Source organism: Parasteatoda tepidariorum, chromosome 8, assembly GCF_043381705.1.
Source record: "Parasteatoda tepidariorum isolate YZ-2023 chromosome 8, CAS_Ptep_4.0, whole genome shotgun sequence".
Lineage (NCBI taxonomy): Eukaryota > Metazoa > Arthropoda > Arachnida > Araneae > Theridiidae > Parasteatoda > Parasteatoda tepidariorum.
Window position 1 is genome coordinate 33672857 of NC_092211.1, and position 26591 is coordinate 33699447.

The following is a 26591-nucleotide window of genomic DNA, read 5'->3' on the forward strand; positions in this document are numbered from 1 at the left end:
ATATATATATATATATATATATATATATATATATCTATCACAGATGGGCGAATATTTTAATATTTTTAGGGTGAGAAAATAATTACAAAAAATTGTTATAGGAGTAAAATTCTTTGGGAATTTTAATTCCATCCGTTTTAATCTGTGATGTTCTTTTTTGAACATGAAAGCAATTCATTTAGTTTTAATATAAGGTAGTTAACTAAATATATTATTTTCCTATATCTATTTAAATTGTATAATTAAATACGACTGTGATATGAGATAAAAGTACATATAATACCAGATTACCAGATAAATATTTTAACATATTTAGTCTATGTATCTTCTTCAATGATCAAAATCAATGATGGTGAATAAATTAATGGTTAATATCTAGACAATTTTTAAAAATTCCATATTTATGACAGTTTAACATAGCTTGTTCGTATAGTATATTTTAACGTCAAACGAAATAACATAACATACTATATCATTTGTACATTGCTGCTTTATTCATCTTTGTTCATTGTTTGGACCCCGAAAGGACTTATATACTTGTTTTGATAAATAGAGCACTAGAGATGCGTTATATTCCAGTTCAACAATATATATATATATTCAACAATGTATTGCTGCAAATCCCAACTGTGAATCGTTGCTGAGAAATTGTTATCAAGAAATAAATTTCCACAACTCACTGTAGTGTAATACAAATAGTATAATAAAGGTTAGTTAAATTCTAGGAAAGCTGTTCTATATATTATGGTATTGCTAAGGCTGATTTGTCATTCGTTGTTAAACACGTTTAATGCTGAAAACATGCATGGAGTAAAATTCCGATATATTTATCACGCTGTATGGTAATGACATTTTTGGTAAAAGAAACCCCCATAATTCTGGTTAATAAACCCAAAATATACCGTATTTAAGTAATTCATTTGGTTATTTTTCCGTAACGGTTTATCGAAGCTTCTAATTTCCGAAATTATAGCTCTTTTTACCACGCATGTATTAAAAATATAAAACTAAAAAGTAAATGTAACTTAGTAAATAAGTTTTTTTTTTTACCATGTTAAGATATGATAAAATTAGCAAATGTTAACACATTATGAAACATTAAATTTATTTTTAATTTTATCATAATCATTACTAAACCGCTTTGATAAAAAAATATCGAACTTTCTGGTGTTTCCATCAGAAACACGGTAAATTTTTCCATATTCTGGTAATTTTGGCCATACTTTAACTCATTCATTAGAAATGGTAAATAATTTTAGTGCAAATTGTGTTTTGAAAACTACCATTAATTCTTTATTATGTATTATAATCAAAGTATGAGACATTCCGAAGTATTATTCATTAAAAAAGTTTGAAATGATTGAAAGATTTGAAACCCCTTATAACTATTATAGAATCTAAGCATTTCGTATCATAATCTAAAACTTAAAATGTACCGAAAATAAGGTGATATTTCTATTCCACTATGTTTCACTTTCAAATGCAAATTTAAATACTTGCTTACATGGAATTTTATTCCAAAATGTTCTTTCAATATAAAAGGATTCCCGATTTCACGAGGCGAGTGACATATTCATGAATACCTGGGTCTTAAGAGATTTCTATTTAGTAAAGTTTTAAGCTTGAGAAAGCTTAAGATTTCAGTGTCATAAGATATGTCATATTTCTCGTTAAAACTTCTGCGATTGCAATTATTTAATTTAAGTACTTTTGAATAATTTCCTTTCCTTCAAAGCATGTATTAACAACTATGGGGGTTTTGAAATAAAATTTAAGCGTCTACATATTACTAGTCAGTTAATTCTCTTTGTAATTTTTTATATATATAATTAAAAATGTCAAGAACTGAAAATGAAGTAAAAATCCTATTAATTTTTCAAATGTTTTTAATTAAAAAAAAGATTTATTTTTTTCTATAAATGTTTTACATGTCAGTAGTTTTTTAAATTTTCTAATTATGAATTTCTAATAAATTTTATATAATCTTTTTACGTTGATAAATATATTTACTTAGACAAATACGTTCGGCAAATAAAAATGAATATAATTTGTATTCAAAATATTAAATAATATTGTTTTAGAATTATATTGCGATTATTTTTAAATTTTGATTTAAGTCTGAAAAATTTTAAGATGAAAAGCTTAGCGGTTAAAGTTAAGCTTAGTTAAGCTTAGCGGATTTACTTAGACAAATACGTTCGGCAAATATAAATGAATATAATTTGTAATAAAAATATTAAATAATAATGCTTTAGAAATATAGTGCAATTATTTTGAAATTTTGATTTAAATCTGAATACTTTTAAGATGAAAAGCTTAGCGGATAAAGTAACAACATGGTATTTGAATAAAATGAGTTATTTTTTAAGTTTTCAAAACAATTAAGATTTACCCTCTGCATATCTCATATTCTTTAGCTATCGAATTTTGAAATCTTTATGCCCTTATCGTATTTAAACTGTCTGCGTTTTAGTGTTTAAAGTTTCTTATCCTATTAATTTGATAAATTTAATAAATAATCCCAAGAGACCGAAGCGATAGGATTTTACCTGCAGTAGTAGACTGAAGTGATAGGATATTACCTGCGGTGGTAGACTTAAGCGATAGGCTATTGCCTGCGGTGGTAGACTAAAGTGATAGGATATTACCTGCGGTGGTAGACTGAAGTGATAGGATATTACCTGTATTAAAAGACTGAAGTGGAGGATATTATTAAAATTACAATAGTTACAGAAAAAAATAGGAAATAACAGTCAACATGCTTCAATAGCTTCAAAAATATAGGCGCGCATTTTCAAGACTTGCCAGGTGTGAATGTAAAGAAACAAAAATAATTTGAAATAAGAAACTTAAAGCTGCCATCAAAAAATAGAAAATAAAGGCGAGAAACAAAGCATAAGAAACCACAGAAATCGAGAGATAAAAAAAGATAAAAAACGGAACAAGACAAATCTCACAAGGGAAACTAGGGAAGTGTGACTCGCGAATTTTGAAATAAACTAGTGGGATGTATGCCTTATGAGGAATAATTTTAGGGGCAACATTCGTCTCGGCCCATAGAAGGTGCTGTGAGAGATAAAAAATAATTCAATATATAGAAAAATCGGTATTTTATTACATCAATGCAGATTATTAGTTATTGTAATTGTCTCATACTCCAATTAATTTGTAATTAGTTGGTTAATTCATTAATTAATAATTAATTAATTAATAATTCATTAATTAATTATTCATTAATTAATAATTAATTATTCATTAATTAATAATTAATTATTTATTAATTAATTGATTTGCAATTACATACTCCAATTAATTTGGAAAGTTTTTTGGAAAAAAAATTAAAAAAATTCGATGTATTTTTTTTTTTAAATTAACCTAACAGGTTTTTCTGAAAAACTACAGATATATAAAATTTTCGAAATCAATTTTGACAATAAATATGCATCATATAGTACCTGAAAGTACCGCAAAATTAATTGGAGTATGAGATAATTACAATAACTAATAGTCTGCATTGAAGTAATAAAATACCGATTTTTCTATATATTGAGCTATTTTTAATCTCTCACAGGACCTTCTATGGGCCGAAACTAACGTTGCCCCCTAAAATTATTCCTCATAAGGCATACATCCCACTAGTTTATTTCAAAATTGGCGAGTCACACTTCCCTAGTTTCCCTTGTCAGTGCACGAGAACGAGAAACAAATCAGGGTAAAATGCAGCTCCACGCGTATGAAGAACGTAAAGGAACTGGTGTTGTTAGCAAAGGAATCAGCATTCATTCAGGGTTTTTCATTGACACCATCTGTTTGGTGTCAAATGCATTTAGAATTGTCTCATACTTAGTACTTTTGTCACCTAGTGCCTTCATCTATTAAGAGCATTAAAATTAAAAGTGTCAAAGAAACATATGCATATTGGATAGTTAAATAATAAGTCTAAAACAAGATCCTTTCCATAGAAATTTCAGGTTTTTCTAAAAAAATGTAATTTAAAAGATTCAACCATTAAGGTTTTTTGAATATTGAAGCGTCTAGAATTTATTTTTTTAAGTAAGTCTGAAACGGGATATTTTTCATAGACATTTTAATTATTTCAAAAATTTTATTTAGAACTTTTTATCATAAGTTCCTTGATTATTAAAGTATATAGAATTTATATTGAAATCAGTGTAAAACAAGATCATGTTCATATAAATTTCAGTTTTTCAAAATAAAAATACGTAAATAATTCACCATACCACCAAAGAAATATATTTTCTTTTGAATATCTGCTTACAACTTTCTTCCAATAAGCTTTTCGCATACTAAAGCTTCTAGAATTAACTTTTGATTAAGCTTGAAACAGGGTATTTTTAATGGAATAATTTTTAAGGGGATAATTTTGAATGGAATATAATTTAGAACATTCATTCGACTAGGTTCTTCAAATATTATAGCGTCTAGAATTAACTTCCGAATAATTCTGAAATAATTTCGTTTTTATAGATAGTTTAAATTTTTCAAAAAAATGTCGTTTAGAACCTTCCTCCATAAAGCTCTTCGATCATTAAAGCGTCTAAAATTTATTTTCAAATAAGTATGAAGCAAGATATTTTTTTATTGAAATTTAAATGTTTTCAAAAATGTCATTTAGAACCTTCTTCCACTAAGCTCTCCGATTATTAAAGCATCTTGCATCGATTTTTAAATCTGTTTTAAAAGCAACATGACTTTCCGCACGATTAAGATCTACAATCTTTGGAAAATAAACCATGCGTTAAAGTTGCATATAGAAGTTAGAATACTTACTTTCCTTTTAAAAACATTTTAATACCAGGAACAGTATGGGGATTATAATTTTAGCACTGTTCTCCATTAGGTACAAAATCTGCCTAATTTATAAACGCATATTCAAAACCTCATTAAAATGTTTTATTCTTATCCACAGCTTGTTCATAATCCATCATCGCAAATAACGTCACCCATTATTGGTACCTCTTAAGCTAACTAAACTTTGATGCGTGTTAATATTATCATAATTGCAAAGTCACTAAATATTAAATCTAAACAGTGGATTAGAGTAGCTGCGTATGACACTACATTCACTTTACTAGTTAATGAAAAGCCTCTTTCATTGTTATGGGATTTTAGTAAAGCTTAAATGCATTACAAGATTATGCTTTTCATTGAGGATCGTGCTTTAATGATATTACAAATCAGCTCACTATTTAAAGTATTTGTAGAATATTATGCTGTAGTTAATTCCAGTAGTCATAGAACCACATATTTGTCTCGTTTATTAAATATGAAATTTTAATAATTTAATGCTTATTTAATTTGGTTATTGGTTTAAACCATTATGATTTAATATTTTATTCAGTGAAATTATTTTTGAACACAAAAAATGCTGTAGTTGATAAATACTTCATAAAAGTTAAAGTGAGATTGATAAGGAAATATAAATTAATTATTATATATTAAATTGTTAAAGTGCTGGATACTAATTAATAATCTTGCCAATATATATTGCACTTATAATTATTGGGATTATTAATGCTTGCAAAATAACAACATTTTCATCAGTTTAAAATTTGTAGTGTTTCCCATTCTGAGAGTAAAAAAAAAGTTTTTCCTTTGACTGTTATGAGTAATTTTGGATGTAAGCGTAAAAATGAAAAAAGAGGAAGAAAAAAAACGGAATAATCTGAATAAGTTTCGTTGTTTATTATGAAAAAAGTCGTATTTTTATAAACAGTTCATGCATTTATATTTGGATTTCTCAGGTTCTATTTTACTGATATTATTCAAACTTTGTATATTGCACGTAACATTATGTTTATAAATGTTTCTACTGTCAATTCTTAATGTTTTCGACAGTAAAAATCGATTTAATGAAAATAATAAATATTTACAAAGAATAATTTTTTGCATTGGTTTAATGAGCTTTATAATCGTGCTCAAAAATTAATCGATTCGCTTAAAAAGTTTTCGGGATAGGTGTGAAATACGCGAAAAGTAAAATTACCATTAAGGGGTCCAAACTTTGAACCGTTCTCAAATTATTTTGACCATATTTCCGAATTACGACTATTCCTCATAGAATTTAAAGATTCAATCTTAAGAACGAAATTTCCTTAAAGCAGCCCCTTATTTTCTCTTATTTTTAGGTTGTGAAATGTAAAAAAAGAAAAAAACGTTAAAGTATTTGCTTTAAAAAATTGTTACTTTGATTAGAATTTGGTTTTTAAAAGTTTTGAAAATTTTATATTTTTGAAAATTTTAAGCAGAATTTCTTATCAAAACTTCTAATCATGTTTCTATTAGAAGAAAATTGGATATCGTGATTTCATTATGAGGGTAAATTTTAAAAATAATTATGTTCAATCGTTTACTTAAGTGTAAATTAAAATATGCACATTTCGTAAAAATATAGCATACGAAAAAAACTAAAGCATAACATATTGTTTGCTTTACATTTCAAAATTCGAAAAATTGCATGCAATGTGAATTAGTTCTTTTCGCAATACAAGAAGACATTATTTAGCACTGAATGACCAATCGTTTTATTATTGTAGTTGCGAAAACCGATAAAATTTTATATTTTAAAAATTTTGATAGCAACATTCTTGCAATTTTTTTCTATAAAATTCGATTCCAAATTGCAATTTTTTTTCCTCAAAAATGTACAGTAAGATTGCCACTTAAAGACTGATAATATAAAGACAATTTCAAAAAATAAATTATAAAACTAACATTTATAACTATTTATAAATGTACGGATATAATTCAGAATTTTTAAAACATAAAAAAATTATTACATAATATTTTAAATGTTATCATTTTAACTGTTACCGATCCATTATTTTAAAATTTATCCTCAAAATTTAGCAAATAAAAATCATGCGCAAAATTATTATAATTTGCTGTGTTTCACGTAATGATTAATATTTGATGTGCAATTCAGTGCATTTAAAAATGTTTTTTTTCAGAAATTTGAATAACCATAGAAACAAAAATAAATGAAAAATTATAAATCAATCAAGAATATAGAAACTCGTGATAAGTTTGCATCAATGTGTAAAATAATATGAAAGTACCTTTCTCAAATTTAAATTTTGGTTTTAATGCTCTTATCTTGTTAGAAAAAGTATATGTCTTAAAAATGAATAGAAGATTTAACAAAAAATTTTCTTTTTCGAAACAAAATATTATTTTAAGAAAATCATTGAAAGAATTTCTTGCACAAGTATTTCAATAATTAGAATTTATTGATTATTGATTATAGGATTTAATTTTTTACCCGATGAGATAAAATGAGAATAATAAATATTATCACTCAAATCTAGTATTGCTACTTGAGAAACAACACTAAAAAAGTTTTCTTTGAATGTTGTGTATAATAATAAGAATTTATTGAACAGTGATACTCTATATTAATATTTTGTGTGATTGGACTTTGTAGTAAGTTGTTTGTTATGAAAAGTGATTATTATTGATTTTGAATTTGTTGTTCTTTTAAACGGGTTTCTATAAATAAGCAATATACTTCAAGAAGAATCAATTTAATACAACACATCAGATTTTTGAAATAACTTTGTTTCCTCTTAATGCTTCAGACGAAAAAAAAACTTGCAAAAGTTCGATATCCAACCAATCGATTCTTTCACTTCACCAAAGTAAACATCTTTCTCGAAAATGTAGTTTATGTACACATCCTATTTTTCTTTCACATAGTACTTTAACACGCCATCAAAAACGAATCAAGAGTAAAAGAAATATATGGCGGATTGGCAAGTGAGTTAAAAAAAATGCGCCCTGGAGGCACTGAATTCTAACCTTCTTCATACGAACGCAAACTGAGAAAGAAAGAATTTCCAATTCTTTGGGTTTGATTTTCGATCTAACAGATACGTATGCAAAAATCAGCTGACGCAATGATGCTGAAAATGCAAATTGAGCACGAACGAATGATATTCATGACTTGACAACTCTTTTCTTTCGTTGGATCGCGTTGTCGGGGCGTCTTCCTTGTTCACTAGTTGAGGTTTTCGGCTTCTTCTTCTGGAAAGTTTTTGCATTATTTGTATCCATTTCCCGAAGGCAGGTGCAAGAAAAAGCAGCTGATGTGTGCGTACTGACATCTGGTGGTACCAAGGGAAATCGAAGCAACAATAGGAAGTAACGAAAATATTCGTGACTGATTTTAGCTTGAAAAGTGCATGACATTTTCCTACGTTTAAAATAGACCTTTCTGCAGTGAAAGAGCAAGAATTATTGAAAATATAGTTTTTTATTTGTGGAGAAAGAACTGAATATTTTATAGAGAACTGTGCAAGCTATTCTTTAATGTATTGTTCTTGGTGACACTGCACCAACATTGCTTAGGATAGAGGTTTTATAGTTATGCCCACGAATCTTCCGTCAAACAACCTTTTTTCAATTACTATTATTATTACATTATTGTTGTACAAACTTCTAGCACTATAAAAAAAATTCTGTAATTCAAATTACGGAAAAAAGTACCGGAACTCAGTGTGCCGGTATTTTTACCGTAATACAAGTACACAGAGTGCCGGTACTTTTTACCGTATTGTAATTTTTAGCTATCAGGAGTTGATCTCGGACAATAGCAATACGTGGTATGATACTGAATGTAAGTAATTTCTTTCTTTTTGATGAGATGACCATTCAAAAACATACTTAATCTGATGACAAAAGGCCATCGTGAAGACCACCAGAAATAACTTGTAATTGTTCAGCTTAATTAATAGGATCTTAATTGGTCTTTCAGTTTTGATTATAATTCTGAAGAGTTGATAAACATTGATTTATTGATTATTTACTCTTTTTTTCACACCTTACAAGGAATGGATATTCAGCTAGTTTAAAACACTATTGAGCATTTAGATTATCCTGTAAAACTTTCAAAAGTATTGAAAATGGTATCATACCTGCCATGATATTCGAATAGATGAAGAGTCCAGAGGAATAGCTTTAACATGCCTTGGTGGTGTTCTAGGAGCTGAAAAGGAATAAAAGTTTTTTATTGAAAACTGAAATGAAAAAAAAAATTTTTTTTATAGACAAAAATGTTTTGTCTTATTGTTAAACAATGTGTAAAAAACACAAAGTATGAAAAATTAAATTCTAATAGTTAAACACTACTGGCCATTAAAATTGCTACACCAGTTTGCTTGTTGCCCTGGCCAGCACAATCTCCTGATCTCTCCCCAAATGAAAACGTCTGGTCAATGGCTGACGAACGACTGGCACGGCACCACTCGTCAGTCACTACAGTCAATGAATTGTGGCATAATGTTGAAGCTGCATGGAATGCTTCACCGGTCCATGCTATCCAATCTCTGTTCGACTCGATGCCCCGGAGAATAACTGCTGTTATTGCTGCTCTGCTGTACTCTTCTGTAACTGCTCTGACTGCTGAATACTAAATCCTCAAGATCCGTATATCCAAATTCCTTAAAATTTAATCACTTGTTCTTCCAACTACAATGTATGTGCCCAATAAATATCATTCTGTTATTTGCATTCCTTCCTGGTGTAGCAATTTTAATGGTAAGTAGTGTATATATTTCCGGTAAAGTGGGTAACATATATAGTATAAAGCAACGAGAATAGTTATCCTACCGGGTTTGTTATCCCGGATAAACTGGTTATCAATTATACATGATAATTACAAAAAATAGTTAAGATAAGACAAAATAAAATATTAGCCAATCTGTTACATCAAGGAATTATTTTTAACTAAAACTAATTAGTCATTATCGCAAAATTTAAATGATAATTTTTCCTACTCTTCTGGTTTGTCATTCGGCTTTGTGTACCAATTCCAGATAATGTTTGAAATATCTAATCATTTTCAAACTTTGTCAAATTTCGGTACTGTAGAAAGTGCCAGAGTTCCCGCTTTGTTGATTGCATATACATGTATAATACATTCTAAATCCCTCTAAAGAATTCCAAGGATACAAAATAGTCTACAAATAAAAAATCGCAAATGTATATTTCATTATTCTTTAAATAAATTCTCTAAAACTTATTATTATTGTAATTATGTATCTAAACTCATTAAAAAGAAGTTTGCGTGTGTTTAGAAACTTAATAACTGATGTGGACATTTTTCATGAAATTGAAAATAAAAAGAAACGCGAAAAGGAAATGATTTATGAAGAATTCTGTAGGATATTTTAAGTATTGAACACAAAAAGTGCAAGCTTTGATTTTTTCCAATAATTAGTTTTATCATCGCAGAGATGATTTTTATCTCTTCAGCATCATTAATGATTAAAAGAAAGAGCAAATTTAAAGTGTCATTATTTTCTGAGAAAATATTATGAAGCACTCTTAAAATATTTTCTAGATCATTATAACCTCTGAAATGCAAAATGAATGAAAGCACACGCCATTTAAGAAGTTGCTTTGCTGGAAAATAATTAAGTATTACTTGTTGCTGTGATTGAAGTAGAAAATGATTTCTTGTTTTTCAATTATTGTTGAAATATATAACTAAATAATTTTGGGCATTTTTACCAAATAAATATGAGTTTTATTTTTTTAATTTACTTTTTCATTTAATTGAGTATTTTTTATGTGGTTCAAAGAACTTCTGATTTCTGAAATTGATCAAAGAGGTATACTTAGCAAAAAGCACAACATATAGAAAGAAAAAAACAATAGTAAGGTACCAAAGCTTTTATAGATCTCATTATTAGCAATATAATGAAATATGAGACTATATTTTATAATATATGACGTAGCCTCATGACATATTATAGATATTCTCCCCAGATTTAAAATTATAAGTTATTGAAAAATGTTCTCTGCTGTCACTTATCTAGCAAAATAGTTTTTAGCCAAATTAAAATCTATTTAAGTTGCTCGAAATCGGCCTAAAATTTAATGCTTCTTTGTCAAAATCATAAAATTCAATGTGTTTCAAAAACCCTCATATAAGACAAATTTTAGTGTTCAAGCTCAAGAATATAAAGCTTGTAAGAAAAAAATTAAGTATGAAACGTAACTATTAGTCCCCTAGAAGCCTTTTTGAAAACGGTAATGTTTTTCAAAAATATACAAAGTACTCGTATTTAAAGTAAAAATTGATGTGGAAATTGAGAAGCCGCGTACTTTAAAAAAACTATAGTAAGGTAATAAAGCTTTTATCGATCTCATTATTAACAATATAATAAAATATGAGACTATATTTTATAATATATGACGTAGCCTCATGACATATTATGGATATTCTCCCTAGATTTAAAATTATAAGTTATTGAAAAATGTTCTCTGCTGTCACTTATCTAGCAAAATAGTTTTTAGCTAAATTAAAATCTATTTAAGTTGCTCGAAATCGGCCTAAAATTTAATGCTTCTTTGTCAAAATCATAAAATTCAATGTGTTTCAAAAACCCTCATATAAGACAAATTTTAGTGTTCAAGCTCAAGAATATAAAGCTTGTAAGAAAAAAATTAAGTATGAAACGTAACTATTAGTCCCCTAGAAGCCTTTTTGAAAACGGTAATGTTTTTCAAAAATATACAAAGTACTCGTATTTAAAGTAAAAATTGATGTGGAAATTGAGAAGCCGCGTACTTTAAAAAAACTATAGTAAGGTAATAAAGCTTTTATCGATCTCATTATTAACAATATAATAAAATATGAGACTATATTTTATAATATATGACNGCTTTATATATATATATATATATATATATATCGAATTCGATTTTGAACTTGAAACTTTTAAGTTTTTAATTTAAACGAATTCTCCAAAAAAGTCAATCATTTTGTAAATAGATGATCACAGGAATAACTTTTTTATCGACTTAATTTGAATTTCATACAAAAAGATTTTCTGCGATACGCTTTTTAATGTAAGCCTAGAAAAACTACTTTGATTCTAGATAATTAAGTAACTACATCTTCTAACATGTCTTATTAATTTGAAATTTCTCAAATTCAGTAGTTTATGACAATTTTAGCAAGTAATTAAGCCCAATTATCTGACCTCAGTACTGATATTCCATATTTATTTAATTATATGCAATCACTTTATTGTAAATGGATACTTACCGTTAAAGAAACAGAGACGTCGAAAGCTTGCAACGTAATGAGATTATTACATGTATTTGTTTGCGTATTATAATATGATATAGTTCAGATTATTTGATATAGTTAAGGGAAAAGAAAAAATTTATGTTTTTTCTATATGTTGAGTAGATGCAATATGTTTATTTATATCAATCAATCTATTCATGTCAAGCTTGCATGGTTAGGCATTTTACTATAGTTACAATTTTAAAATTTTAACTGGTCATTTAAAATTTTAATGTTAAATTTTTAAAATAAAACATAAATTTATCATAATAAAACGAAAGAAAAATACAGAAATAATAATTCACGGACACACAAACGCTTCATGTTTTTAGAAGCAATGAATTTAATCTCAACCAACGTCTTGCTCTTAATTAAGATATTTACACCATTCTCAGTCTCAAGTTAAAAATAATCTTGGTCAAAAGTTGAGAAAGAATTAGATTAAATTCTTTTAAAGAGACTCCGAAATTAAAAATGAATGCCACGTCTTTAAGTCTATTTTTTTCCTAGACTCAGCAAGAATTGTTTTAATTAATTTTGTTTTCATAGCCATTATGCATTTGATATAACTCCAAAAAATGTTCTTAAAAAAGATTGCAAGCAAATAAAAAAAAGGGCATATACTCGCTAATTTTTTTATATTCCTAGCGAAAAGGAATTTTTATCTATCTTATCACTACACTGCAGAAGAACATCTGGCTTAATTGATTTAATTCATCAAAAATTTACGAAACGAACCTTTTAAGGAATTAATTATCTCTCTTATATGTCGTTCGTAAAATCTGGTAAGGTGCTTCAACTACTACTTTTATTAACGGAGAAGAATAAAAAAAAAGATAAATATTAGAACTTTAATTAATTCTTTCGTTCTTTCAATTAATATGGCCCATGGCTTCGAGTTTCAGCTTAATCAATATGCATGTCAAAATATCGACAGTACTTGCACTTAATAATTACAACAATATTTAAAGAATAAAAAACATTGCATAATTCATTACAGTAGGATAAATTTTGTCACAATTAATTAGACGAGACAAGAGCCAATTAAGGCTGTTTGGGAGACAAGATTCTTTGGTATGGAAAATGTGAATGCCTCGTGGGTTACATGTTCCGTTAAATCAAATGTAAATTTGTATCTCTGAAATAAAAATAAAGTGAACAGCACTCCTGATTTTCCTAAATGAACAAACTAATTCTGTTCTCAAATTTTTAATTAATAGAAGTTGTTAATTGTATTGTTTTCGTGCAAAAATAAAAGATTTTTACAATTAATTAATTTCAGCTTCCTAGAGATTACTTACAGGGACTAATTACTAACTCATAATACTAACTCAAAAACAATGTCTCTCGTTATATTTTCTTTAAGTTTCACATAATAAGGCAATTGAAAGTAACTGAATGAAGCTGCTAAATTTTTCCATAGTGCCACAGTTCGTTAAGATACGGTTACCAGTAGGACACTGAAATAAAACACAACTGGCAGCGGTCAGTGTGCGTGTGGGTGACCTTTCTTATGATTCTGGAAAGTGACAGAACGTGAGCAGTACGGGTCCTCGTTAAATTGTTCTGAAGGACTTCACGTCGTCTGGCTATCAAATCAGGGGAGCCACCCCTTCTGTAGAGGATCAAAATTATGATGGCGTATCTTCGGATCATCATCAAAGATGTTTTCTAGACCATTGCTAATAGCCCATTGTGTAGCTCCAGTGCGACGTTAACTAATAAGAACAATAAAAAATCCTTCCAAAAATCATGCCAGTTAGTCAATTGCTTGGATAAAAGAAGAAAGAGGAAAATCCTTGCATTGAGTATCTTTAAGTATGCTTATTTGCTGAACTATCTGCCTTATGTATGTGCACTTCTGAAAATTAACTCATTAATTGCTCGTATTAGTATCATTAAGAAAAATAATAATAAACTATCTGCGTGGAAGGAAATTTTCGGACTGATTCAGTCGTGGGCTGACTGCTGTTGAAGCGAACTCTCTATATCTAAGACGTTTTCTCTCTAAGACCATGTATATCTCCTAAGCCTTAGTAAGATCTTTCCTCTCTAAGACCGTGTATATAGTTTATACCTTACTAAGATCTTTCCTCTCTAAGACCGTGTATATCTCCTATATTTTACTAAGATCTTTTCTATCTCTTAATCCTACATTTCCAAAACATTTTTAAAGCCTTTTATATCCAATCTATCTTTCCTACACCTTTCTAAGACCATGTGTAACTCATGATCAATATTTCGCATATCTCTCTAAAACCTCTCGATATCTTCTGACATCTGCTTTATCTTAAGTTTTTATATTTATTTTTATTGTTTTAGTTTTAATCTAGCTGATGTCATCAAAGAATTGAAATCCATAGAAGGATATGTAACGAGATTGAGTTGAAAATATCCATACACCTTCACTATGCTTACAGAAAATATATTTCTGAGGTCACCCGGACTCCAGACAGGAAAAGAAAAAGAGTGGGCTTGATCCGCGGCATCAAATGTTTGTTTTTCGTCAAGTACGAGAGATTTTAAATTTTTGTAAAGAAGGAAGCAACACTTGCTGCTAAGAACCGAATGCCGTGGTGAGCCATACTGGAGATCTTATACAATGAAGGCTCATCAAGAGCAAATGTGTGCTTTCTCCAAAGTGTAAAGGAAGCTTAACCCTATTGTAGCAATTAAATGATTCCTTCCTTGTCATATTTATGTTTTCGCAAATACCAACATTAAATTTTGACATGGCTTTCAAACTTATTTTTCGCCAGATGATGCTAAAATTAAATTAACAAAATCTTAGCAATACAAATTTATGTCAATCATCAACTTCAAAATGTCATTTCATTTTCTTAAGGCAGCAACATAAATTAATATATTCTTCTATTAATTCAACAAATAACTTTGGCTAATTCATTACTGTTTTGTTATGCAAAACTATTAACACCAAAGTATAATAAGAAGTTATGTTGAAAATAGTTTTAATATTTTAGAGTAGGAAAAAGTAAAAATTAAAATAAAATTTCAGAAGTATGAGCTAGCTTTTTAAAAATTACCTCCTACAAATGTTAGAGTAAAGAAAGGATTAGAACCTTAAATTTTTAGAAATGAACACAATGCTTTTTTCTTAGATTTGATTTATTTCTTTTCTCAAATAAAACTTTTTATGCTTTACAAAATTATTTCCCTCTTGTTTCTCTCAATTTGTGCATTTAAGCAGCACAATTTGCATAAAATATAAATCATAATTGTATCTATTCTAAAAGCATGGCATTTTTATTTATTCCACATTTAAATCTATGTATAAATAAATAATGCCTTAAATAAAAATATATTCACGAATTCATATCAAAATATTCAAACAATTTGTATATTTTAGATTCAAAAGCATTTTAGCATGCGATTTACTTTCGGAATTCAAATTTAAAGTTCTCAAACTACACAAAATCATTCAAATACTAAGAAGCATTTACTTTTTTTGTCAATTGCTTTCTGTGTTATTGTTGCACTATCTACATTTACTTAGCTCGTCAAAATTTCGTTTGCTGCGCCCTTTAACGACCGTCAATCCAACTAACGACATACCAGAGTATTGGAAACGCGCAGAAAATAGTTCCATCGAAAGAATGAAGCAACTTGCTTCCATTGCCGTGGGGCAAAAGGAGTAATAGTGAGAGTTTTAAGTTTTGTAACGAAGCCAATAACTGGATATTGAGTTTTTGTTCCTCTCCCATGAAAAAACAACAAATTTTAAAAGACGTTCTTATTTAACGACCATGTTGCCACGAGTTATTGGAATAAATAAAAAAAATCTCATTAAATTTAAACTGCTAAATCATTTTTATGTTCTCTTATTCGTATTATTCTTGTTTTGAATTTGTTTTCAGAAGCAAAAGTAAAATGAAATATTGCATTTATTTAAATACTTGTTTTTCTAAAGATTCTTCGGAACTGGAGAATGGAAGTAATTTTAATTTTTTTCAAAATCACTCATTAAATTTTCAGTCAGACATGTTAATTGTTAAGTTTCAGGGCAATAATAGGAGAATTTCTTTGCTGAACATGAAATTTATGAACAATATGTCTGCAGTTTAAAAAATGTTTCAGGTATAATAAATTTAAAAATAAAAATGTTTTAAAGTCTTGCTTAGAATGTTTAATTGGACACCTAAAAAAATATTTATAGAATAAGCACGGTGCAGAGTAAAATTTGAATGATAACCTGACCAGGAATTGTCACATAATAATTTATGTTAAAACTTTTGAAGCATGCAACATTTTGCCTCTTTCGCATTAGTTACACTGACATTAAATAAGGAAAATGTAAAGTTGGTCAAGAAACAAATTCAAGAATCAAAAAAGAAAAATGAAAAAAAAAAAAAAAACATTTTGGAGAAAATTACGTTTTAAGATACTTATAAAAGTAAATTATTTTTCGAAATAATTTTTTAAATGATTTCTCGTTGTAGTTTTAATTCAGTTAATACATTGTTATTATAAAAATACCTATAAATTGTCGAATTATAAAGAAATTTTGAATTTGTTGCACAAAGCAATATGAGATCTATTCTAAAATTGCAATAAAACATTTTAAATTGAGACTTTTAAAACGTAAATATTACAAAATCCGATTAAGGAAAAAAGTCTTGAATAAAAGTAAGCTTTTATAGCAAACAGTCGTAAGCGGAATATTCTGAAATTGGTGACTTATTCAAGTTAAAAATCATTGTTAGTTGGTTAAAAAGCATATGCCTTATACAACACCATCAAAAATTGTAAATTAAAATATTTTCATGCATAGTAAAATGCATATAAATCGAACAAGAAATGTAACTTTTCTGTGTCTCTCAAAATATCTATACCAATTTTGTATAAAGATTAGCACTTATTTAGCATTTCTTAGTGCAAACCAAAATTTCGGAATGATAATGGATAGTTGGTACAAAAAGCAAGTTGGAATAATTTCCTAAATTTTATCAGTTGGTTATTATTTGGTTGGTTATGTCCTTGCTTGTTGGTTATTAATTAGTTGGATAATTATCTTTACTAAATAATTATGTCACAAAATAATAAATACAAAATAAAAAAATAAAAATAAATAAATAAAAAAGAAAAATAAATAAATAAGTAAATAAATAAAAAACTAAAAAAAATAAATTTAAAAAAATAGTGGTATTGTATCATCTATTGCAATTTCAATGAGTTGTTAATTTTCAAAAATTTTATTAGATTTCCTCCAGAATTTGTATTTTGTTAGCTTATTTTCTTTTCCTTAGCAAAAACGAATAAGATATTTTCTTTAGTAAAAACAAATAAGTTTTAAAATTAGCTCCAACTACTCAAGTGTTGAGCCGGTAGAGCTCTTGGAAAAATTGTAATTATATTTTCCTTATTAACCTCCTATTGAATAACATGGAGGAAATCAATTTTATGATAAAAGCCCACAACTTACAGTTCGGAAAAAACAGGAATTAGCACTCAACAGACTAGATTAAAAGATGTTGATGACTTTTTAGCAACCTTTTCGGGCAGAGTAGCTGGAAAAGATAGCTTTTAGGAAATAAAATAATTCCAATAACTTTTTTGGAGAAGCTAGAGCTTTAAAGTTTTATTTTGCACGTTGGTATATCAGCCAGTGTGGGATATTGGCGTAAAATGCAAGTCACAGTTCCCAAGTGATATTGTGCAAAATTGCACCCGATTGTATTGTGTAAAGGTATATTCGAATGTAATGTTCAAAAGTATATTCAATTGAATTGTGCAAAATTATAATCAATGGTACTGTACAAAACTCACCATTTCTTATGTGCGTACTTTTTATAGTCATACGGGGGTGAATAAAAATTATATTTTTACATATTTTTCGTAAAATTGAAGCAGGAGGGGGTGAAAAACTAAAATTATTAATTGTGGTATATTTTCAATAAATACGATTTATTCATAAAACAATGTATAACACATGAATTTAAAAATTTTTGTTCAAAGCATACAGTTACTTCAACTTCAGAAAGAAAAACATTGAAAAATTCAATCATTATAATATTTTATTGCGCAGTGTTAAGAAAGTTCAAAATTAAACAAAGCTTACAAATAATGGAAGAAATATTCATTCGATAGCTGAAAAACTTTTCAAATGTAATAAATAACAGTACAACTTAGTTCTAAAAAATAGAAATTAATGTTTGGCGATTTCTTCATCTATATAAATCTATTTTAAAAATGTGTCACTGAATGTATATATATTTTCCAATCAATGCGAGACTAAAATAGGATAGAAAACACATGATTAAATTGAGCCAATTGCTAAGCATTTTTAATTACTAAGAAACATTAATGCTCTTGTTGATAAATCATTTAGATTTCAGATTCTTTAGCTCAAAACCTGATTATGCTTATAATAAGAATATTTTTAAATTACATTAATTAAGTATTAACAGTTAATTTTAAGTATTTATAAGAATAAAGTAATGAAAGAAATATTTGCCGAAGAAATGTTATATCATTTCTTTTGATTATCATTTAATATTTTAGAATAGAAAATGCCGAATAAAGAAATTAAAATAGATAAATTCGAATTGATATAAATCGGATATTTAACTCCATTATGTAAAAGCGAAAGGCTATTAAAAGTGTAATATGCGCAATTTTCCCCAACGTATTTATTTTTATTAACATTGAAAACGAATTAAGAGATTTAATTAAAATAAAAATTTCCAAGCTAAGTATTGTTCAAATTAAAGCAATCAGGGAAAAAAATTAGCGACTGATTGAGCTGTTAGCTTAGAGAATTCACAATTCTAAACTAATTTATTCCGGTGACAATACTCAAGAGTATGAACAAAATGAAAATAAAAAAAAATACAATTTATACATCTAATTAAACTAATTGTTAGATAAAACCCGAAACGGGACATGGAATCGTATATAACTAAATCGTTCAAGTGAAAAATTTTAGCTAGCTTTTGTAATAAAAATAACAGAAAAAGGAGTTTTCAAATGTAGAAAGCCTGATTTTAGCTGACTACTTTGAAACAAAAGCAACAAAATACCCGATGCTAATTTAGAAACTTGGAGAAGTTATAAAAAAGAGCTATTTTACTCGAATGTAGCGATTTCGAAAAATAAATACAACAGCAAATAAAAATCGAGAACGTAGAACGGGACATTTTCAATTTCGCTCCCTGCTGAACTTGTATGTTCTGGGAGTTACCAGGTTTCCATGGCAACGTCACGAGCCTTATCTTTTCCTTTGGAGATGAAACTTTAGGCATGGATTACGAAAAGTAAGGGAAATATTTGCAATCCGAAGAAAAAAAAATAAGGGGTTGGGAGTATAACCTTTAGCTATTTTATGTGAGTGATAAATATGGACTTTTATGTGACCCTGCCTATATCTATAAAAAGCGAGGTCGTATTTCAGAAAAAAGGAAAAAAAATATTCAAAATTCCAAGTAATTTATGGTTATTGGTTAAGGAGTACCTTATAACACTTTCGCGTGATCCCTATTCCTTTGAAATACCCATTTTAAATGAATTATTATTGTGTTTTTATGGGTTTTTTACTTTGAGAATCTCCACTTTAAACCAAATACACATCAAATAATCGTTCATCGTGTGTAGTTTGCAGAAATTCATTTTTAAGGAAGGCTATTTCGTATATTTATTTTATTGTGTTTATGTTAGATTAAATTTTGGTCCAATATATAAGACCAGTACTTAAAACTATTTTAAGCAATATTTCGAAGATCTATCATAAAATAAACTTTTTATTGAACGTTTAGTTTTATTGTCTCCTTCTGCGTTATTTAAATTATTTCATTATTTGTAAAAACTCTGAATAATTTTCAAACAAGGGTCTTCCATATAAAAATGGCTATCTTAGGATTTTATACTGTTTGCCAATATTAATAACATTACAATTTAATAATGTTTCAATACAATTATTTTTTACATAATTCTAAGACGCCGTAAATACTACAAAAGAATTTTTATAAAATTATTTTATAACAATACATGTTTTTATAAATACAACTTCTGGTATTAAATTATTTCTAGTATTAATTCTGGCATTAAAAACTAAAATATTTGGCATTTAAACCATTTATTTGGTAAATTTTCCGTTTATTTGGAAACAGTTTACTGGAAATTCAAATTTTCGAAATTAGAGTTATTATTATCATACATTTAATACAAAATACAAAACTGAAAAGGGAATTTAACTAATAAAGGATGTCCATGTCATGCTCTGAAGTATCATGATAAAATTAACAATTTTTACCACGTTTATAAAGTTTTATCACATATTATTAAGCGATATTTTAGCGTTAATTTTTCCAAAATCCCTACCAAAGAGTTTTGGTAAAATTTACGGACATTATTATATTTTGATGCTTCAATCGAACCAAAAAAAAAAAAAAAAAANAAAAAAAAAAAAAAAAAAAAAAAAAAAAAAAAAAAAAAAAAAAAAAAAAAAACGGTAAATAACATATTTTGATAGTTTTGACTATACTTTATTTCTTCGTGTACGTTACCAAAAGCAGTCTTGATGTAGTGATTTTTATGTGTCAATTAAATCGAACATCAATAAAGCTTTATCGTAAAGAAAGAAAATGTCTATTATGATTTGTTAGAGAAGTTTTTATTACCACACATCGTAGTTAAAAAATGCAAAATGAAAAAGTATATTTATCCAAATATGCAAAATTATAATCACTTATGATAAAGACATATTTTAAAACTGATTAAAAAAAACTGACTATTAAAACTGACATTACTATTCAAAACTATTAAAACTGACATTACCAAAGAGTTTCGGTAAAGAAAAAAATCCGAGCTGATCTGCTTTACCTTAGAGCAAGAAGAACGGTAAATTTGATCATATTCGGGCAGTTTCTTAGTACAAATTTTTCTTACGCTTTTAAATGATTTGGTAACTCATGCCCTTCAATGTTTTCTAACGTCATCCCTATGATTCAATGTTTTCATATAAAAAAGAATACATTTTTGATTTCCAGGGGCTACATTTAAGCATCTTCATTATGATCCTAATATTTTTTTAAAAGGCAATAACGCGGGAATTTTTTGACAATAACTGAATAAATTCTGATGTTATTTTCGTGAGCGTTATTGTTATACAGTGTTTTATTGTTTTACTTGGTTGATATATTGTTTTACTTAATACCTTCTATTTAGTTCATCTATGTTTCCTTTTTTTAAAATTAATTATCCAAAAATACAACTAGATATACAGAACACTTCATTTACTTTTTAATTTTATTCAGCATAGGTAATCTTATTCAGTGATTCAGCATTTGCCATTTCGCAAAAATACATGCGTTATAAATTATAAAAAAATTAGTTTCATTATTTTATTGTTTTTCGTCTTAATATTTTCATTAATTGTATTTACAAAAAAAGAAACATTATGACGTTTTGAATAAAAAAGTTAATTTATGAAAATCAATTTCAATTCTAAATCAAATTCTTAAATATGTTGTTGTAAAATTTGTTTCGCTTACCCCATTTCAAAAATGTACTTTATCACTATATATATACATATATATATATAACTTTTTTCAAGGNTATATATATTATAGTTTTTATCACTGGTATATTACTCTGTACTAAGAAAAGAGCATGGCCAAAACTACTAGAGTAACAAAAAATTTACTGTGATTCTGGCTCTATGGCAACAACAAAAAGCTCGGTAACTTTTCCCCAAATCCTTTGACATTGATTTTGATAAAACTAACAATAAAATTTGGTTTATAGTATATAATTAAATTTGGTAAATGTGGTAAAATTTGTTAACAATTATTTTTATTAAGTGTGTAACAATTAATTTAATTGTTATTTAATCACATTCGAACAAAACAGTCAAATAACCATAACGAAGATGGTATTCAAACAGTTAACTGTGAGAAAGACCATTGATTAATTACTCTCACCTAATACGGTTAAACAACCAGAATTTTATCGTACTAACTTGGCCCACTTAATGAAGCCACTTATTATATGATTATGAGTATATTATATGATTATGAGTATACTATATGATATGATATGATTATGAGTACATATTATAGCCGAGAGGGCTGATCTGTTAATCTCATGACAGACAGAACGAGGGTTCGAGTCGCAGTGTTGACACCAAAACAATTTTTGCATTCCCTTAAACACCTTAATTCATTAAACACTTTCTCCATTCTCTTCAACAAAGGAAGAGCTTCCAGTGTCCCACTATCCACAATTTGTGACCCTGGACTGTTAAAATATGATACTCTCATTCACACATAGATGGCAGCCCTATGAAGCTGGCAAACTGTCCCAAATGTCCAGTTAAACTTTTTTTTTACAGTTTTCAAACCATGCTATTTGTAAATGGTAAAAAATCGTATAGTTTTGTATTCATGGTTTCTTAACAATATTGGTTATATACGGTTTTAAAACTGTGGAGATAAAAAAAAGGTTCTTTAAGGTAAACTTTACTGTTAATTGGATGAACAGACTGATGCCGGTTATTTTATCGTATCTTAAGAATGAGAACTCTAACGGTGCATACGGTGCAGTAATTTAACCAGAATTGTTTCTTCGCATGTATAAAAGTAAGACAGCAGTTTTTTAGTAAAACCATCAAAATAATTACTATAAATAAACCTTTTATAATTTGAATAAAATTGAAAAACTTACCTTCTGCGTTTGTTGTTACTGAGAGTTCAGAACTTGGTAGGCTTTGTCCAATGCCGTTTCTAGCATTAACATAAATGTGATAAGTCGTGACAGGTCTCAGACTAGCTATTGTTGCACTCGTGTCCGCACTTGACACTACAACTCTCTTTGATCTTTCATCAGGCCATTTATCTATAAAACACGAAAGGTCAGATATAAAAATAAACGAAATAAGGTATATATAATATCAATTTGCATAGACTTTAAGAAATTTCCCTGAAAAAATGGTTACATAAAAATTTCTTTAATTGTTATTTTTACACATTCAAACAAAGCAGTCAAATTACCATAAATAAGATGGTATTTAAGCTGTTAACTAAGAGAAAAATCTTTTATTAACTGCTGTCACCTAATAAGGTAAATCAACCAGAATATTATCGCGTCAACTAGGCCTACCTTATGAAGCCATTTGTATTATAGTCAAGAGGACTAATATGCCAATCTCAAGACCGAAACAACGGGGGTTCAAGTCCGAGCAATGACACCACAATATTTCTTGCATCCTCTTAAACACATGAAGAGTTTATCCAGCTTCTTGCACTACCTAAAAGTGACCTCTGACAAATAAAATATGATGTTCTCATTCATGCATAGATGGCAGCACCATAAGGCTAATTAACAGAAAAAAGTTTAATATTTCCCATCTCTTACGACAGGTGACACAACCAGATAAACTAATTATACCACATCCCACTGTTCATCTGATAAAACACAACTCAACAACAACTTAACTCCAATGCCCATCAACGAAAAGCAAACCTTCAATGTCCAGTTAAATCTCTTTTATACGGTTTTGAAGTCAAGTAAGTTATAAATGGTTTTAAAAAAAAACGTACAGTTTTGCATTTAAGGCTTTTTAACCATGCTAGTCGTAAACAATTTCAAAACTGTAAAGGTGAAAGTGCTCTTGACCGCAAACTTTACGGTAAATCGGGTCAGACTGCTGCTAGTTATTCCACCGTAATTTTAGAATGACAATTCTAACAAAGTAGATTGGAATGTTAACTGAACGTGTTGGTCTTGTATACAATTTGTAATTTAACTTAAATCACACAATTTTGCCAGAATTTTAAGATTAGATATTTTACCATTTGACAAGTTGTTGAAGGTATGCAAAAGGTGATACGTCTGTTCAAGAATATGATTGATTAATTTGTTACGGCACCAGAAACTATATCCTTCTAATTTATCTGATTTAAGAAAAAGTTAAATTTATTTATCAAAGAAATAGAAATCGAAAATGATTTTTCTTAAATTTACATAAAAATTAAAAATGTTTTAATATGAATACATTTATCTTCTATAGAATTCTAAATAATTAGAGATAAAAATACTAAATCACTCAATTAATTTACTTCATCAACCAGCATTGTTCCGGGTTTAATGTTTCTTTTACATGAAATACTTCAATAAAACATGATTTAACAGTAAAAATGCAAATCCAAACTGAAATACAGATTGAAATGCAAACTTATTACTTAGCTATTATTTAAAAGAAAGTTCAAATTTTTTTTGTTATTTTAATTCATGGTGTTAGCAGTTTTAATGAAAAAAAATCTAAGTAAATTCGGTTTCCCTTTCTTAGCACATATGTATCACACAAAATAATTTTATTTAAAATATTTTTGTGGAACATACACAATAATACCATACCATGCTACTAATAAAATATAATACATACAGTTCTACTGATGAAACATGGCTTCACAATACGCAGTAACACATACGCAAAAAAATCAGAATTTTACTTTTAATAAAAAAGATATAATTTTCAAATAAATTAGCATATTTGAAACTCAGATTTTCATCTTCGCTATTTTCCGGTTGAAAATAAGTAGAGATTTTACTATATAGAGTTACGATAATTTAAGTAAATTTTTGTAACGAATAGATCAAGTGAATGTTAAAAATACTTTTCGTCAAATTAATCATAAAATACTCATTTAAAACTGTTTTTGCTAAAAAGTATGTCGTATTTTAGTATAAAAATATTCAAAATATTCAGTTTTAAGAATTAAAATGAATAAATGGAATAAACGAACATTCAAATAAAAAAGTTGTTTCTAATATAAATATTTAAATAAAACATGAAAGAAAAATCTGAGTTTTATTTTAAACTCAGATTTTAAACTCTATTTAACTATTAACTCTATATCTATTAACTCTATATTTTAAACTCTATTTTAAATTTAACTTAATTATTTTGAACATAATTAAGTGAAAAATTCTCAATTTTAAAATAGTTAAAATTCGAGTACTAATGTTGTTAGAAATGAATTTTCTTCAGTTTTAATTACGCTGAATAAGTCAAAACGTTTGAATAAGTCAAAAATCTGTTTCGTATATATCTATTTAGTGTGTAAAATTTCAATATAGAATGAGAAAAAAATATTCTGTGCATTTTATTGATAATGGAGAATTTTTTGTAAAAATAAAAAAACCCGTTTGAATAGTAGCATTTATACTTTGACAGATATGCATTTGATCGCTTTAAAAATATACTTTGTACATAAATCCAATTACAAATCTTACAATAAAGTTTTAAAATGAGAAAATAATCTCATCTACATTTCCTAATGATTTAGGGAATAATTTCAATTTTCTTGCTGAACTTCTAAATGCTCTTGAAATCCTTAATCGCCAATGGGTGGGTTGAGAAGATTACTTTTCAATAGCTTCAAGTGGGGAAACGCTTTGCCTTAATGAACTTGGGGAGAATGATGCCAATGGCACTTAATAGCTAATTACGCTCTTCATAATAATGATGCTATTAAATACTTATAGTTCACGATCAAAACTTTAAGACACTCAAGTAGCGAATTTGAAGTTTAAGATACTTTCTGCACAATACTAAGAAAAGAGGAAATCATTTTGAAACTTTTCTATTTTTTAAAATATAAATCTTAATTTTTAGCTTCTTAGTTTCGTATTTTATGCTTATTACGAGGGCAATTAAATATTTAATTAAGAATGAAATATATCCGTTTGCATGGTAATGAAATATGCTTTCGTTATGTAATGAGTTTTAGCTTGAAAGGGCTTCGTTGAAGGTTAATATTTAAATAATTACTTTTGAATTTGTGATCAAAAGTATTAAATGAAGTAACAATTTATGTCTTACAAAAGAAAAATTTCTCTAAGTGTATTGATGTATGTTTTATTGGTATTATAATTTTTCGATATTGATAAACGGTATCTAAAAGATATGTATACTGAAATTATTGTATTTGTAAGAAAAATGAGCCAAAAGAAATATTGGAAGACCTACAAATAGAAATTTCCTTTTTTTGTCAAAGATGATCAAGCGGCTTTATGATGATTATTATTCAACATCATAGTACTGAGTTATCTATTAAGTATTAAGGAAATATAATTGATTTAAAAAAATAATTCAGAAAATAGTTTCTGATTGAATCATTTCTAGCTTTGAAGGCAAAGTTCTAAATTATTAAAACAATGTTATTTTCTAAAACATATTAAAAATAAGGTTTTTCTCAAATAAATCTTATGCGCGTTTAATTAAATTTTGTCATATTTAGCTGTCATTTTTATTTAGGATTTGAGTGTCAATTAATTATAAGATTTAATATTGGCACTAACCAATTGTCCTCAAAATATATTTCTATACTTTATCCGAATGAAGCAAAAGCAATCACTCTAAACAAATATTTAAACTCTTAAGTAAGCTACCAAACAACTAACAAAATGTTTATTTTTACCATTTTAAGATACTATCGGCGCTTAAAATTTTGTCGATCTTTATGATTTCGTTAAACAG

General features: G+C 27.5%; 1 protein-coding gene across 1 annotated transcript in view; it reads right to left on the reverse strand.

Moving 5' to 3' along the window:
• LOC107441504 (cell adhesion molecule Dscam1) overlaps window positions 1–26591 on the reverse strand; it is a 410456-nt gene that overhangs the window by 110771 nt on the left and 273094 nt on the right. The window contains exons 14-15 of the mRNA XM_043043537.2: window positions 22775–22945; window positions 8934–9004 (exon numbers count right to left, since the gene is read on the reverse strand). Of these exons, the coding sequence (XP_042899471.2) occupies window positions 8934–9004; window positions 22775–22945 (242 nt within the window). The remainder of the gene's footprint in view (window positions 1–8933; window positions 9005–22774; window positions 22946–26591) is intronic.